The 14,479-nt window shown below is 43.7% G+C and overlaps 1 protein-coding gene across 1 annotated transcript; it reads left to right on the top strand.

Annotated features, from left to right (window-relative positions):
* Nucleotides 1-33: 33 nt before the first annotated feature.
* Nucleotides 34-6,205, top strand: spata4 (spermatogenesis associated 4). The gene is made up of 6 exons (XM_048263182.1): nucleotides 34-150; nucleotides 399-528; nucleotides 724-842; nucleotides 3,127-3,347; nucleotides 3,702-3,806; nucleotides 5,389-6,205. Exons 1-6 carry the CDS (start codon nucleotides 50-52, stop codon nucleotides 5,460-5,462), a joined length of 750 nt encoding a protein of 249 aa, XP_048119139.1. The 5' UTR covers nucleotides 34-49; the 3' UTR covers nucleotides 5,463-6,205.
* Nucleotides 6,206-14,479: the final 8,274 nt, after the last annotated feature.

Raw genomic sequence — 14,479 nt, 5'->3', positions numbered from 1 at the left:
TTAAATCTGTTTATTTGGTTGACAGTGCTACTTAAATTTAAGCGACACAATGGCTTATGCACAAACTCCTAAGAAGACGGGGCTCCCTCGAGAAGTTCTGAAATGGTTGCAAAGTCTTGATTTATCCTTTTCTCCAAAGAATGTACGCAGGTGAGTTTGTTGACGTTCTTGGCTAGCTAGCTGACATTATGATAGCTCATCTATGATGATGATAGCTAGGCAGCAAACCTTGCTAGATAAGGATTTTCCTAATTTAGCCCATGTTTGATTGGAAGTAGGCCTAGGCTTACCTGACCAAATAGCCAGCTCCACAGTTTTGCTAGACATGGTAGTGTAGCCTTTTATTAATTTACGCAGGATAGTGCTACATAACGTTAACAAAATGGATATCTTTACAGAGACTTTTCCAATGGCTACCTTGTAGCTGAGATTTTTTCTTGGTACTATCCTGAGGATTTCACCATGCACTCGTATGACAACGGGACATCACTGGCCGCCAAACTCAGCAACTGGGCCCAGATAGAACGGGTATGAGAGGGAGACAAACGCATCCTCCTTTGGCTCACTGTTAACTTAAACGTCAGAGACTATTAAACGAAGAAGGGAAAACGAAATCTTTTGGTGTGGATTTGGCAGTTTGTGTTTATGTAATTGACCAAAGTAGAATGCAATACGCATAAAGAATACATATTTTAACTTCCTGTATTGTTTCTATATTTGAAGTTTTTCACGAGACAACACATCCCTTTGCCAAAGGAGGTCATAGATGGCACCATTCACTGCAAGCCAGGGGCTGCAGAGCTTCTGGTGCAGGAGATCTACAGTATCTTGACCCACAGGCGGTAGGTGGAGTCTCTTTAACACATGTGCTATTGGGCGGGTTCGTCTTCAGGTAGCCGCTTACAGCACTGGCTTAAAGCAGTGCATGCTGGGCTTCACAGTACCAGATGTGTTCTATGTCCACCATGCCTTGCTTTAAGCCAGCGCTGTAAGCCTCTGCATGAATCTGAACATACCCATTAACATTTCGGGAAGGGCAATGGGGGTCAGATAGGCAACCCTTAAAGCAGCTGTCTCTGGCAGTATGAGGTGAAAGAGGATAGAAGTGGATGGGGAGAGTTATAGAGCCGGGGTCCCCAACCTTTTATGTACCATGGACCGGTTTGATTCCTATTTTTTATTCACGGACCGGAACATTCCATGTTCCATATGTGTTGTGCATGCATTACTTGAAAATAACTAGCTCCAGTTATGTATGAACAGTGAAGGTAACGATCTCTTGTGAAAAACGTGAACTTGAAGAAGTGAAAATTGAACAATATGAACTATGAATATTGAACAACTTGAAGCTACATCTATAAACATGCTTAACAAAATATGGGAACAAAACATGGGAACTAAACGTGCATTACGAATATAATCAGTGGGAGCCCTGCTTGTTTCCCTGCAACAAGAAGCTTCCATCTGGGGGTGATGGAAGACAGTGACACCCTCAGTGTGTTTGAAAAGTCCAGTCGATTGCGCAATTTGGTCTTAGTTGCAGTCATTGCCGGAAACCCGGTCTCGATACGTGGTGGGAAACGTTTTCAGCGCTTTTACGGCTATCTCGGGATATTCTGCTTTGGTTTTGATCCAAAAAACCGCCAGAGAGGTTTCCTTATACACACTCTTAAGACCACCGTCATTTGCAATTTCGATCAACTGCTCTTCCTCCTGCGCTGACAAGTTAGGACTATTCGGGATATTGACAAATGGGTTGCGGACCCACTCATTGGTTTGCCGTGGATCTTTGTTTGGAGGATGGGAAGTAACGCTCAAACTCATTTGAAAGCGCAACAAGGTGATCGCGCACCAGCTGCGAGAGAAAGGGCCCTGCCTCAGTCTCTCCCAAAACCCCCACTACTGTTTGGAACATATCAAATACACACCGGTCCACTCGTCGTCCGCACAAATCAAGCTTGGCTTTAAATGCAGCGACTTTATCTGCCAGTTTAAAGACAGTCGTCATTCTCCCCTGGAGTGACAGGTTGAGGTAATTAAGCAACCCGAATATGTCACACAGGTAAGCGAGTTTTGACACCCAGTCCTCATCATAAAATGTGCAGCTGACTTTTTTTCTGTAAGAAATCTCTGCAGCGGCTCTCGCAACTCAAACACTGGCCAGTGACCTGCGAAAGATGCTTGTTTTTTGTTGCTCATTCTAGCAGTTTAGCTAACTTCGTGTGACACTACTGTTCGCCAAGAACTGATCAAGTGAAGTGAGCTGACCTGAGGCTGCGCAGCGCTGAAGGCAATATGTAAAAGTGTTGAAGGCGGGACAGACAGACGTAAGAAAATAGACCTTGCAAAATGCAAACATGCGTGCAATCAAACAACTGCATATAGGCCTAAGCCATGTAAAAAAGTGACCTTATTGCTAATTAAATTTAGTTTAGTTTGCATGCATTTTTTTAAACTCATGTCGTAGGCTACGGCCCGGTTAGGAATGTCCTGCGGCCCTGTGGTTGGGGACCGCTGTTATAGAGGACAAGAACAGAGGGAGAAAGGTGAAAGATAGAGCCCTCTCCTGATAAGTATGGATCCATCCCAATTCCCAAACTCTACTAAAAGTGCTACGGCCACAGGTTTAAACTCATTACACGTGCGGACCACTGCTGCCCGCAGTGTGCACAGAGCTATGCCGTTGGCGTTGGTCATGTCCTTTTCACAAAGGTCTAAGGGTTATACCACAGGAATTTTTTGCTGGCTTTGATAAAGTATATTGACGTGACTACTAGGAAACGAACGTGCTGGGCTTTACAAAGTGGACGGTTTCCCTCCCTGCCTGTAGACCGACTGTTCCTTTCCCTGACCATAGAAAGGCAATGGTCATAATGGACAGGTGAATAGATTTTGCAAAAACATCTCAATGTTATAAAATGAATGAAAAGTGTATGGCATGACTCCTTCAAGGTGTTTTTCTGTCATGTTTTAAGTACACTACAGTACAGTAAGTTAATATGTCTACAGTACAGACATAATCTGGCAGTGGGCTTTAGCTTTTATTTTCAAGTGACTTCAAATATATTTAATTAAAGTTTCTCTTGCTTTGGTCCCCGCTGCTTTTGTCAACTTCCTGTCCTGTAGGTTGAAGACGTGGCTCGGGGGAGATGTCGACTTCTCTGACCGTGGCTACCAGGTGCAGCTTCCTATGGTGGCGCGCTCCACAGCCTCCAAGGCCATCAAGAACAACCTGCAACAGTCAGAGATGGTAGCTGAGCCCAACATTAACACCATCCAGGGCAAGATCCAGGCCATTGTACAGCGCCACCTAGAGGACAGGAGACTGGAACGCTTACAGGATCCGAGTAAGATGGCTCAGACATGAACACATACTGCACATGAACACATGCTGAAGCCTACCCACACATGCACACATACACACACTCACACACACACTCACACAGTACACACACACACAAACATATGCAACACACACATTCACTCACAGCTTGCATACAACAGTCATCAATTGCCAGCACCTTGACCCACACCACAAATAGGCACAGGTGGTGTCACAATAAAGGAGCACTTAACAGACACTACTCCAACCAATCCATGCAAGTCATTTGTGCAGATATCGTGAAGACACAGGTGCTGGATGTGCCATCGTGTCACACATGTAGATGTTCTGTTCACCTCAGTCCTGTCCTGTCCCCCAGAACGTTTCGGTGTGAAGCCCACCCTGGGGGAGCGTGCGGCTTGCCTATCCACCTCGTCCAGCCGGTCCACACAGGGTCCAGATTCCCCCTTCATCTCACAGCCTGGTGAGCAACACTCCAGTAATGATAGCCTGCTACTGAGGGTCTCTTTTAGGGGCCGTCTACACGACGCTGTTTTTTGTGAAACCGGTGAGGTTTTGTTATCGGTTACGCCTTGCGTGTACACGACGCCGGCAGTTTAGGAGACTGTAACCGAGAGTTTTTGAAACCGGCTTCCGAAGTGGGAATTTTTGAAAGCGCCGGCTAACTTTCGCCGTGTAGACGCCTGTAGGTAAATTTTATGACGACATAGCCCCACCTCTCAACTCAGCCACGGCACTCGACCTGACACGCTGCTTGTCAAAACAAACCAAACCATTTATTTATCATATTAAAATGTTTTTTCTTTCCCCTGTCATGATTTATGTGCACAATGTAGCCTATCAGCCTTTTGTGGCTAAGTTAGAAGCACATATTAGCTTAACTTAATTAAACATTAGCTTACTGCATGTAAATTTTTTCTCCAGTGGTGCTCAGACCTAATGCAATGCGTAGACTAGGCCTAAGCATTTGAAATTTCACATAGCAGTCACATACCTTGAAAATGAACTTTATTAGTTTAACAGTTGAATTGAAAACCGAATTGTCTGTAGTCTCCTTATTTCATGCAACTGCTTAACAAACTGTTTCAACAATGTTTTCTTCTTCTACACGATTCACGAGAATTAAACGTGAAGCTTATGCACGGCCGGCGCCATCGACTGGTCTTCTTCTTCTTCTTTCGGGTTAATGGCGGGTTACACTTACAGGCGCATACCACCACCTACAGATCAACTTATTGCCAATGCAGGTTATGGCGTCTCAGCAACAATAAATAAAAGGAGAAAGGAGAGCATCGACTGGTCTGGCACTACAGCACATTTAGCCGGTTACACCTCTGTGTGCACGTTTTTTCTTTACCGGTGTCGTTACAGGTGTGAAAGCGGTAAGAGAAAATTCACCCGGCGGTTTCGTGTAGACGTACCCTTAATGAGGTGCTCTGTGTGTGGAGGTATCCCATTACACCACTGAAGTCATTTACTGACTTTCCCATGCCTCACCTACTGAGACATTGCAAGAAAGTAAAGAAACTACACAGAGCTGCTGCTACTGGTTCTCTTGCTGGGATACTCCATAACACATTAATTAGGTGTTCTAGTGTTTCTTTCAGACACTGTGTAATATTGCGGAGATACGGTACCTCTACTGGTTATCTCATTAAGACATCTAATTGAGTAGACACGGTAAAAACAGTGAAATAAAACCAGCAAAGAAAATCCACCAGTGTTAGTTTTATTTTTCAGTGAATGGAAAAATAAAACCAGCAAAGAAAATCCACTAGTGTGCGGTGATCCTTCACTTTATTTTAATCTGATTGACGATTGCACCTCACCAGCTCCTGGAAGGCTGTGCATAGGAACTTTATCCTTAGTAGACACGGTACTTACTGCAAAGCTTTAAAGGGTTTTCATACAGAGGGTGGTTCTCTTTACAGAGACTCTACTGAGGTTTTGAGGTTCCATTTTGCCTACCCAAATGCCCCATACCATGTTACATAATGTAGCGTCACATTACAGTAACACTGACTGTTGATTGGTCACTGTTCCAGACTCGAGAGGCTCGTTGATCAGGAGCAGAACCAGTGTCCACTTCAAGGAGATGGACAGGACTCTGTCCTACTAAAGATGGCCGCTGAGTGCTAACTTGATCCCAGTGAGTGAAGCGATGAAACAAGCTCAGTCTAATAAAACTCTAACAGAACCACCATGTCAGTAGCACTCATAATAACTACAAATGGTTTCATAATTGAATCTTAGAATTATGTTACATATATTATTTTAATTTTTTTTGTGATCTTATTACATATTATATTGATAATGGGAATCTTGGTAGTAATATGGTAATAGTAAAGTTAATATTAAAGTTGAAAGCTAGCTTGAAGTTAGTGTTAAATTAAAAGTTAAACATTTGAGCATTTGTTTTGCCTCCCTGTGTCAGCCAGTGTAAGAATAGGTTGGCCAAGAGAGGTGGTTATTGGTTAGGCCTTCTGTACAACAAGTATCTCTTGATATTGATTGGCTGAGAGATGATATTTGGGTCCTTAACCACAACCAGACAGATTATGACAAGCAGATGAATCGTCTTCTCTACTCCTCAGTCGTCCAGCAGGTGGCAGCATTTCCTCCTATTTAGTACCTTACCACGGCTAGAGTGGTGACAAAAACACCCAACCCATTTTACCGTGTGCGTGTAAATATCAATTTAATCACCACAGTACCATACACATGACAACGAGTCATGAATAAAATGTAGGCTGTGATAACTAAAGGATTTTACAGATATGAAAGCTAGTATGTTGTGTCTAGTTTCTTCAAACTATAGGTTGGATTTTTATCACTACATGTCTAATAAAATACAAATATTTACATTTGATTGCTCTTTTTCTTTTATTTTTAAATGTTTTATAAGACCGTGTGTTTCTGTGTGTCTATTGTGTGCATGTGTGTGTGTGTGTGTGTTTGGTATTTGGAATGCTCTCAAATGCTTCATTCAAAGCACCAAATGTCCATGTTGTTGCCATGGTTATTCAACAGAATAAGTTGCCATGAAACAAACATCACTGGCCCTGAACCAGAGTTGTCTATTCAAATACCACCCCCCCCCCCCTCTCATTTTCTCTCGTTTTCTCTCCCCAACCCCGTTCAGTTTTTTTCTCTCTCCGGTAGGCTACATCTCTCTGTTCTCTCTGCTCTTCTAGCCAGTCTGTGTTTCTCGTCTGTGTGGATGTTACCTCTCTCCTCATCTCTCCACCCCTATTTCTGTCTCTTCCACTCTGAATCTATGCTCTGTATCAATGTGTGTGTGTGTGTGTGTGTGTGTGTGTGTTTGGGGGTGCATGCTCAGATGGTGTAGAAATGACGGACACACCCAGTTGGCTTTGTAATGTGGCATAACCCTGCTGCCATCGCCAAGCCTCTCTCTTCATATCTCCTCTTGTGTGTGTGTGTGTGTGTGTTTGTTGCAGCGCTCTGTGTTCTACTCTGGTTTTCATGAAATGATAAAATACTGTAGGTTGAAATAATAATTTCAGCCATGCATGAATTAATGATAAGTAGCCTATGGAAGCCTTTGTGTAAGAGCTGTCTCTGTGTGACAGTCGCTGCACCGTGTGAGATTTCAGAGGTGAGATAGACGATAGGCTTGTGTGTGTGTGTGTGTTGATTTTGTGCGTGTGTGTATGTGTGTTGATTGTGTGTCTATGTGTGTGTGTAAGGTGACAGAATAGTGTATTGTGTTTTATTCATTATGGAATATATTGGAATTTATGAATAAACATGTGCTTAGTGTTTTACCTTGCTAATCCTGTGTGTGTGTGTGTTTCATGTTTTCTTTGTGAAAGGAAGATAGGATGGTGATGAGTATGTGTATATGTGTGGTTATGATATACAGGCAGTAGAGAGACAGTGCAGAAATGTAAATGTGTTTGTAAATGATACAATAGTTTATGTGCAGAAATGTAAATGTGTTTGTAAATGAGACAATAGTTTATGTGCATGTCTTTATTTTGTGTGGATGCTTTTTTTGTAAGACAGGGTAGTGTTGTTTGTATATATGCATATGTGTCTGTTAAATGTTAAATATGCTTTACTAATGATAAGACAGGCGAGTCCTGTGTTTGTGTGTGTGTGTGTGTGTGTGTGTGTGTGAGAGAGAAAGAGAGGGGGGGGTGGTAGGGTGTGGCACGCGGTTCCGAGTGTTTGTTCCATTTCTCTGGGAGGCAGCATCTCCGGTTGGTTGCTATGGTAACAGTGAAAGGCCGACCAGGAGACTGTAGCAGTCAGGCTGTGTGTTCCTGTGCATCGCCTTTTCCTCGCATGGAATACACTCACACTAAAACACATACAATACACATGCACTCACACACACACACACACACACACACAGTAATACACACTTTTGCATGCACACACACGGACTTCACACACACACACTCGTCCGAGTCATGTTTTCTGAAGCCAGTGAGCAGCACGTAGATGCCTGGCCATCTGCTCAGTGTTTTTTTCTTCTCATCTGTGCCCGCTGTGCCGAAAGGAGGGGGTGGACATGTGTGTGTTTGTGTGTGTGTGTGAGAGAGTGTGGACTGAGGGCATGACTGCTGATACAGTACACCCACTGCCCCCCCTCACACGCCCATGTCATCAGCCCACATTTAAGATTCATCACTGTTATTTTTAGCATCCTGTCTGCAGCTATGAATGCAAATGAATTATTTAGATGGGACAAAAGCATATTTCTGACATACCGGTAATTCCCAGTAAACAGAGCCGTACCAGTTGCTTTCTCCTCAGCATTTGAGAGACCAGTGAGGTAGACATCAATGTTTACCGCTCGTATGAATCAACACTAGACAGGGCCGTATCAACTCTAGACAGATCCAACCCAGACCCGTGCCAAACCCAGGCCAGACCCGCTCCTGTTCAGCCTTCTGTACATATGCGCCGACGAGTACAGCACACTCTGCTTTCAAAGTTCGATTAGTAATATTACGACTAGTGGAGAGTTATATTGACCATCTATGACTACTCGGGATCTCTCGTAAATTTGTGAGTGTTTGTACGATGTTCTTAAGCAACGATGGCTTCGGGAAATGGTCTGAAAATCGTAAGACGTTTGTAAGAGGGACTTCACAAACTACTCAGGCTTACAATGCTGTTGGAAACTGAGCTCAAGTTCAGACCCATGACTGTTGGACCTCCTCTAGGCCAGGTTCAGACCCATGACTGTTAGACTCCCTGTAGGCCAGGTGCAGATTGGCCAAAGATAATTTTATTTCATATATTTCCAATTTTTCCAATTTTATTTATACAGTGCTCAGTGCTTTTAGACTCATACTAGATCAGTCATCACTGACAGCTCATTGGAAGCTCCAAGATGCTGGAGGTAGCTAAAGGCAGGCTGTCTCTGCACCCAGTAGTGATGCTCTGACATTCTGCTCAATCAGTTTGTGGGCGCACATGTCTTGAGTTAACACAGGCTGTTAGGCATCATGTCAGGCTTTCACACATTCACTGCCTTTCCTTCTTTTGGAACAAACAATACTATATTTGCAAGAACTGACAGCCACTTTCTCCATCCTTCACGAGGACCTCAAACCCAACACCATCCCCCAAACTCCTCTTAGGGGTGAGTGGATGTGAATGTGTACCACTCAACCCAACACCATCCCCCAAACTCCTCTTAGGGGTGAGTGGTTGTGAATGTGTACCACTCAACCCAACACCATCCCCCAAACTCCTCTTAGGGGTGAGTGGATGTGAATGTGTACCACTCAACCCAACACCATCCCCCAAACTCCTCTTAGGGGTGAGTGGATGTGAATGTGTACCACTCAACCCAACACCATCCCCCAAACTCCTCTTAGGGGTGAGTGGATGTGAATGTGTACCACTCAACCCATCACCATCCCCCAAACTCCTCTTAGGGGTGAGTGGATGTGAATATGTACCACTGAAGCCGCCTCTGCCCACATCCTCTGAGAAGCTGCTGTCAGCATGCCATAGTCATTAACTACAGCATCACCACCTGGTCTGAGGCCTCTCCAGATTGTTTGGATTCAGGGGAGATTACGCTCCACTTTATCTTAAAGGCACACTCAACCTTAGCCCTATTTGTTGATGTATTTAGGCCCAAACTTTCAGTAGGGACAAACACAATGAGAATTGGTGCAGTATGTAACTAGCACGCTAATACCGGCAATGGCTAACAGCTACAGTATGATCCTGTGGGGCATGTCATCACATGGCTAACGGCTAAAGTACAATCCTGTGGGGCATGTCATCACATGGAAGTAAACCACTTTTTTTCGCCACTACTGACTAGACTCAACAGGTGGAGCCCCCAGTGTCATGGAGCCCTATGCTAACCCCGTAACCCCTTGTCAGTCAATAGTGAAAGTTAATAACTAAGTGTAAGACTTTGTTTTGTTGTTGCCTATGTGTTCAAATACTAGGCGAGTGTTGATGCTTGTCACACACACACATTTTAGCAAAGCGAGCTTCAGTGGAACCCTGGTATTGCATACACTGTCTCGTGTGCAGATTCCTTGTGCAGAGATGCGCTCACTTTTTAAAAACTACTAGAACTTCCAAGGTGGTCATTTTGATGCCCAAAACACACCCATGACTAATGAAGAAACATAAGAACAACCCTTTTGAACAATGCACTTGCCGTCTGATCACTTATTGTGCCATCAAACTAGCAAATTTGGACTGGACACGCCCTAAATGTGCTTAAACCATATGCTTCAGTCCATGCATTTCAGACAGTCAAAATAGTGCCCGTAGTGTTGATTTGATATAGCCTAGAAATCTAGACGCACCCTAGCGGCGGCAAATTAATTTGCTCAGCCTGTACGTCTAGTAGCAAACCATAGGGATTTCTATTGGCTGACGCCGTGGACGTCATCCAATCACAGTGCTCTATTTTGTTAGAGAGTCTTAAGGCGGGCTTAACAGGATGGCGACAGTCCCTCGTGGTGAACAACAAGGGAAGGTGGCTATAAAGCGACGAAGGCGGTTGTTTGAATCGGCATTGGCGTCATCCTGCTCTTTGTTCTGATTGGTCGTAGCGCTGGCCTATTGCATGCCTAGGCAGTTTGAAAGACAATTCTCTGCCCGCCCCTTGGATTAAGCGAGGTGAATGGGTCGATTCCAGACTGTACATTTCAATGATATAGGATGGCCCGCCAGGCTAGGTTTGATGTGCTTTCCCTCACAATACTTTTGCATGCTCTCATCATCTCATAGTTTTGCACCATAATATTCCATACATTTCCCATGGACGGTTTAGTAGCTCATTGTCTGTCAGACGTTATTTATCCAGGTAGCTTAAATACTACTACCACCACTCCTACTACTACTCACAGGATTGGGCATCACATCTCATAAAGATACATATTTCACAATATACCTCTCTACATTCCAATACACAAAAGTGTTACTGCAAAAACTAATTACAGAGCTTAAGATTTACTAAAGCATAAAAAGAACAGTGAAGGCACCTCTGATGTTGTTGTTGTTGTTGTGGTTTTTGTTGATGATGTTGTTGTGGTGGTTGTGATGATGGTGGTGATGCTGATGTATTTGTAATGGCTCCTTTGCCCTGAGATAACCCTGGTGATCTCAGTGTTGGCCAATATTCCCCGGCCCAGGCCCAGCCCTCCACGCCACAGGGACCCTCAGCAGGCCGTAAATAGCAGAGGCCTTCATTCCCTTTACTCGTCCTGCCAACGGCCTCCTTTACTTTCTATAGGACACATCCATCTGGCTGGGGAGAGGAGAGGGAGTACCCCCGCCTCTTATCTGACACACACACACACACACACACACACACACACACACACACACACACACACACACACATACAAAGAGACACACACATACAAAGAGACAGATACACACACATACAAAGAGACAGATACACACACACACACACACACACACACACACATACAAAGAGACAGATACACACACACAGGTATAAACAAGCATGCATTCAGACACACACACATACACAGACTGGCAGTCTCTCTTATGTACACACTCTCTCTGTTCCCTCCAGCTCACCATGAAGAGCTTAGGTTACATCAATACCTTGAGAGGTTGTCAGCATGTTGTTTCCATCTGTGTACGTGTGTGTGTGTGTGTATGTGAGTGAGTGTATCTGCATGTATACGTAAGAGTATGTGTGCGTGTATGTGAGTGTGTATTTGCTTGTGTGTGTGTGTGTGTATGTGAGTGTGTATCTGCATGTGTACTTGAGTGAGTGTGTGTGTGCTTGTGTATGTGAGTGTGAATCTGCATGTGTACTTGAGTGAGTGTGTGTGTGTGTGTGTGCCCCTGTTGTGTTTGCCCATGCAGTCGTGTGGACCATGACATGCTGCATTTCAAGAGCACTGGGTTATGTAACGTGCTGATGCACAGTTCACAATAAGGTGACGTTTCCACTGAAAGGGAAGATGAACCTTCTCTCAGGGTATGACTGCTCATGATGGTGACGTCTTCTCTCCCTGAAGCACTCAGTGTATTGCAGCTGATAATGACAACCAACTGCACTAACTACCTACTGCATACAACTGCCATTATGTGAGTTGGTAGTGCACTTAAACAGCTGGTAGGACATTTTATTTATGGTTATGGGATTATGTGACTTACGAATAAACAATACATAATCTTTAAATAGGTATTAATTATCGCTGATAACTTTCTTGTAGTCATTCCATTCATTGAATCTGATTCCTTGCTGAAATCCACTCTTTATCCAATTAACTAATACAAATTCAATTAACTACTGTCTAAAAAAAACAGTAGTGCCTTTTCAGTGTTTCAGTGTGTGTGTTTTTGCAACAGAGAGCGAGAGAGAGAGAGAGAAACTGAGAGACATGCTGAACTCTCATACTCTCATCTCAGCGGTTAAGGCTATGTGTTAAAGGGAAGTGACTGGTAGACTCCATCAGTGGGCTCTTCTTTGGACTAAGGCCCACAATGCTGAGGTGAAGGACTTAAGAGTTGTAATGGTGTGGTCATCTGATTTTAATGGGTTTATCCCTGAGTCCCTGACACTGCTGCAGGTCTAGTCTAACCCCCTACAATGCAAATCACATATGGGGGCCAGAAGCCACACACACACACACACACACACACACACACAAACAATTGGCTCTTTTCACTATGGGGTAAAGCTTCTGACTTTTTCTATTTCTATGATTGAGGCCGGACGGGAGAAGGGCACGGTCGAATCAGGGCTAAACCATGGACTTTTGGAATGGAATACGATGCAACAATAAACCCGGAGAAATGTAAAAACACACTAGAAGCAGAGAGGGTTAAAGCGGAGCTATTAATCAAGGATCTTTGATCTGCTAGTAATCAAGGATCTTTGGTAGAAGCATTTGTTTAGGGTTGCCTAGCAACAGAAATGCTTAGTTGTGTGAAGAAAAATGATCTACATATAATAATCTTCGCAAAAGAATTAAGGATACTGCTTCTTACAATTTCATGACTTGTTTAAATGTCCTTGTAATTAATTTGACGTATGCTCGTGGTGTCATTGCTACGCACTGTTTAGAAGTTTCTGGAAAATGTTAACTAATGTCCCTGATGTTAAAGCTCTTTATGGAAACAACACAGAGGCCACGCACCGATGTTTAAGAGCGGGGAAAAGCTTTGGGTCAGCCCTGGTCTTTAATGGAAAAGAGCCAAGTGTGGGGTGGTGTACAGGGACTACGTAAAAGTGGTAATATGTAAAATACGATAAATAAAAATAAATATTTTAGGCCTGTTTTATCAGTACCCAGACACACATCCCTTCATCATATATGTACACACACACACTCACTCTCTCTCACACACACACACACACACACATTCCAAGTGCAGGAACAACTGAGTGAAGCCTTTCTAGAGGAGGACATCATCTATGAGAGACATCACTCAATTCACTCTAGCTAAGGACAAATCATATAGCCAGCTTTAAAAACTCATCACCTGTCATAGGTAGATATCACACTATGTCTGGAGTGGTCTGTGAGATCTACCCAAGCATAAAGTAGCTATACTGAGGGGCTTGGCTTGAGTTAAGTGTACATAGTGTATTTGACGAGGAAAGCTAGTTTCCACTATTCTAGAAATGCAATGTTAAAAATCGAAAACAAATTGTCTCCCAAATGTGTCATCCCAAGTGCAGGGGAGGGGTTGCCCTTATTTGACAGGGATTGTCAGGAAGTGAATGCGAGAGAGAGAGAGAGATGGGGGTGGGATCAAAAAATGACCTCGAGTCAGGTGGTCAGGGGGTAGTCAGACCCAAATGTGGCCAGATGCTGCAGCAGTGTACTACACAGCTTCTCCCGATTCCATACCATACTTTAATCTACAGTTTTCCCCAATTCCATACCATACCACAGCTCCCCTGATTCCCCCGATTCCATATCATACTTTAATGGTAAACATGCTCTTATTATTCCACCATACACTAATGTATGAAACCACGCTTTGTTCCAATAGATAGAATGATCCATGTGCCCTAAATTGATGTTAAATGAGCTGATGAACAAACGGTATAATGAGCTAACTGGTGTTGCTCTGCGACTAGCCCTTGCGTATAAGCCTGCCAAAGCCTGCCTAATGACTGCAATCCCTGTGTCCCAAATTATCCCACCATGTTCCAGTTGTGCTGCCCACAGTGCAAATGCACACAGAGGTTCAAGTCACCCAAAAGGCCCTTGCTTTAAAAACCTTGTTTACCTTGTTTATTGAGTGCGGAGCTATTCCATAGAGTTGCATTTGGAGTAGACCTGCTACTAATGAGCATCAGTCTATAGTATACTGAAAGCTCAGGTACTCATATCATGACAGACAGACAGAGACAGAAATCCCCAAATTCCAAACCTAATCCAGAGAGATTTTATGCTCAGTTTTACATGACATCATTTCAGTGGATCTGAATACAGCATCTTATTGACCTCCCCATGCCAGTATACCATACTGTCAAAGCTGCTTTTCAAATGCGAAAATTAAATATATGAATATGAGGTGTGACAGGTTGTTCTCTGCTGTCTGTTCCTATTGTGTCCTGACCTGGGAATAGCTGCTTTGTAAGTCCCTGTTCCTATAGTGTGTCCTGAGCTAGAAGTGTTGTGTGTG

This window comes from Alosa alosa, chromosome 14 (genome assembly GCF_017589495.1).
Source record: "Alosa alosa isolate M-15738 ecotype Scorff River chromosome 14, AALO_Geno_1.1, whole genome shotgun sequence".
NCBI classification, from domain to species: Eukaryota; Metazoa; Chordata; class Actinopteri; order Clupeiformes; family Clupeidae; genus Alosa; species Alosa alosa.
The sequence above is the reverse complement of the archived record's forward strand: the minus strand, read 5'-3'. Positions and strand labels throughout refer to the sequence as shown.

Excerpts from the sequence above, each read along its gene's own strand:
- spata4 (XM_048263182.1), top strand. The coding sequence starts at position 50 with ATGGCTTATGCACAAACTCCTAAGAAGACGGGGCTCCCTCGAGAAGTT. Across the intron at positions 529-723 it reads ACTGGGCCCAGATAGAACGG|TTTTTCACGAGACAACACAT; the intron begins GTATGAGAGGGA and ends CTATATTTGAAG. Across the intron at positions 3,807-5,388 it reads CCCCTTCATCTCACAGCCTG|ACTCGAGAGGCTCGTTGATC; the intron begins GTGAGCAACACT and ends TCACTGTTCCAG.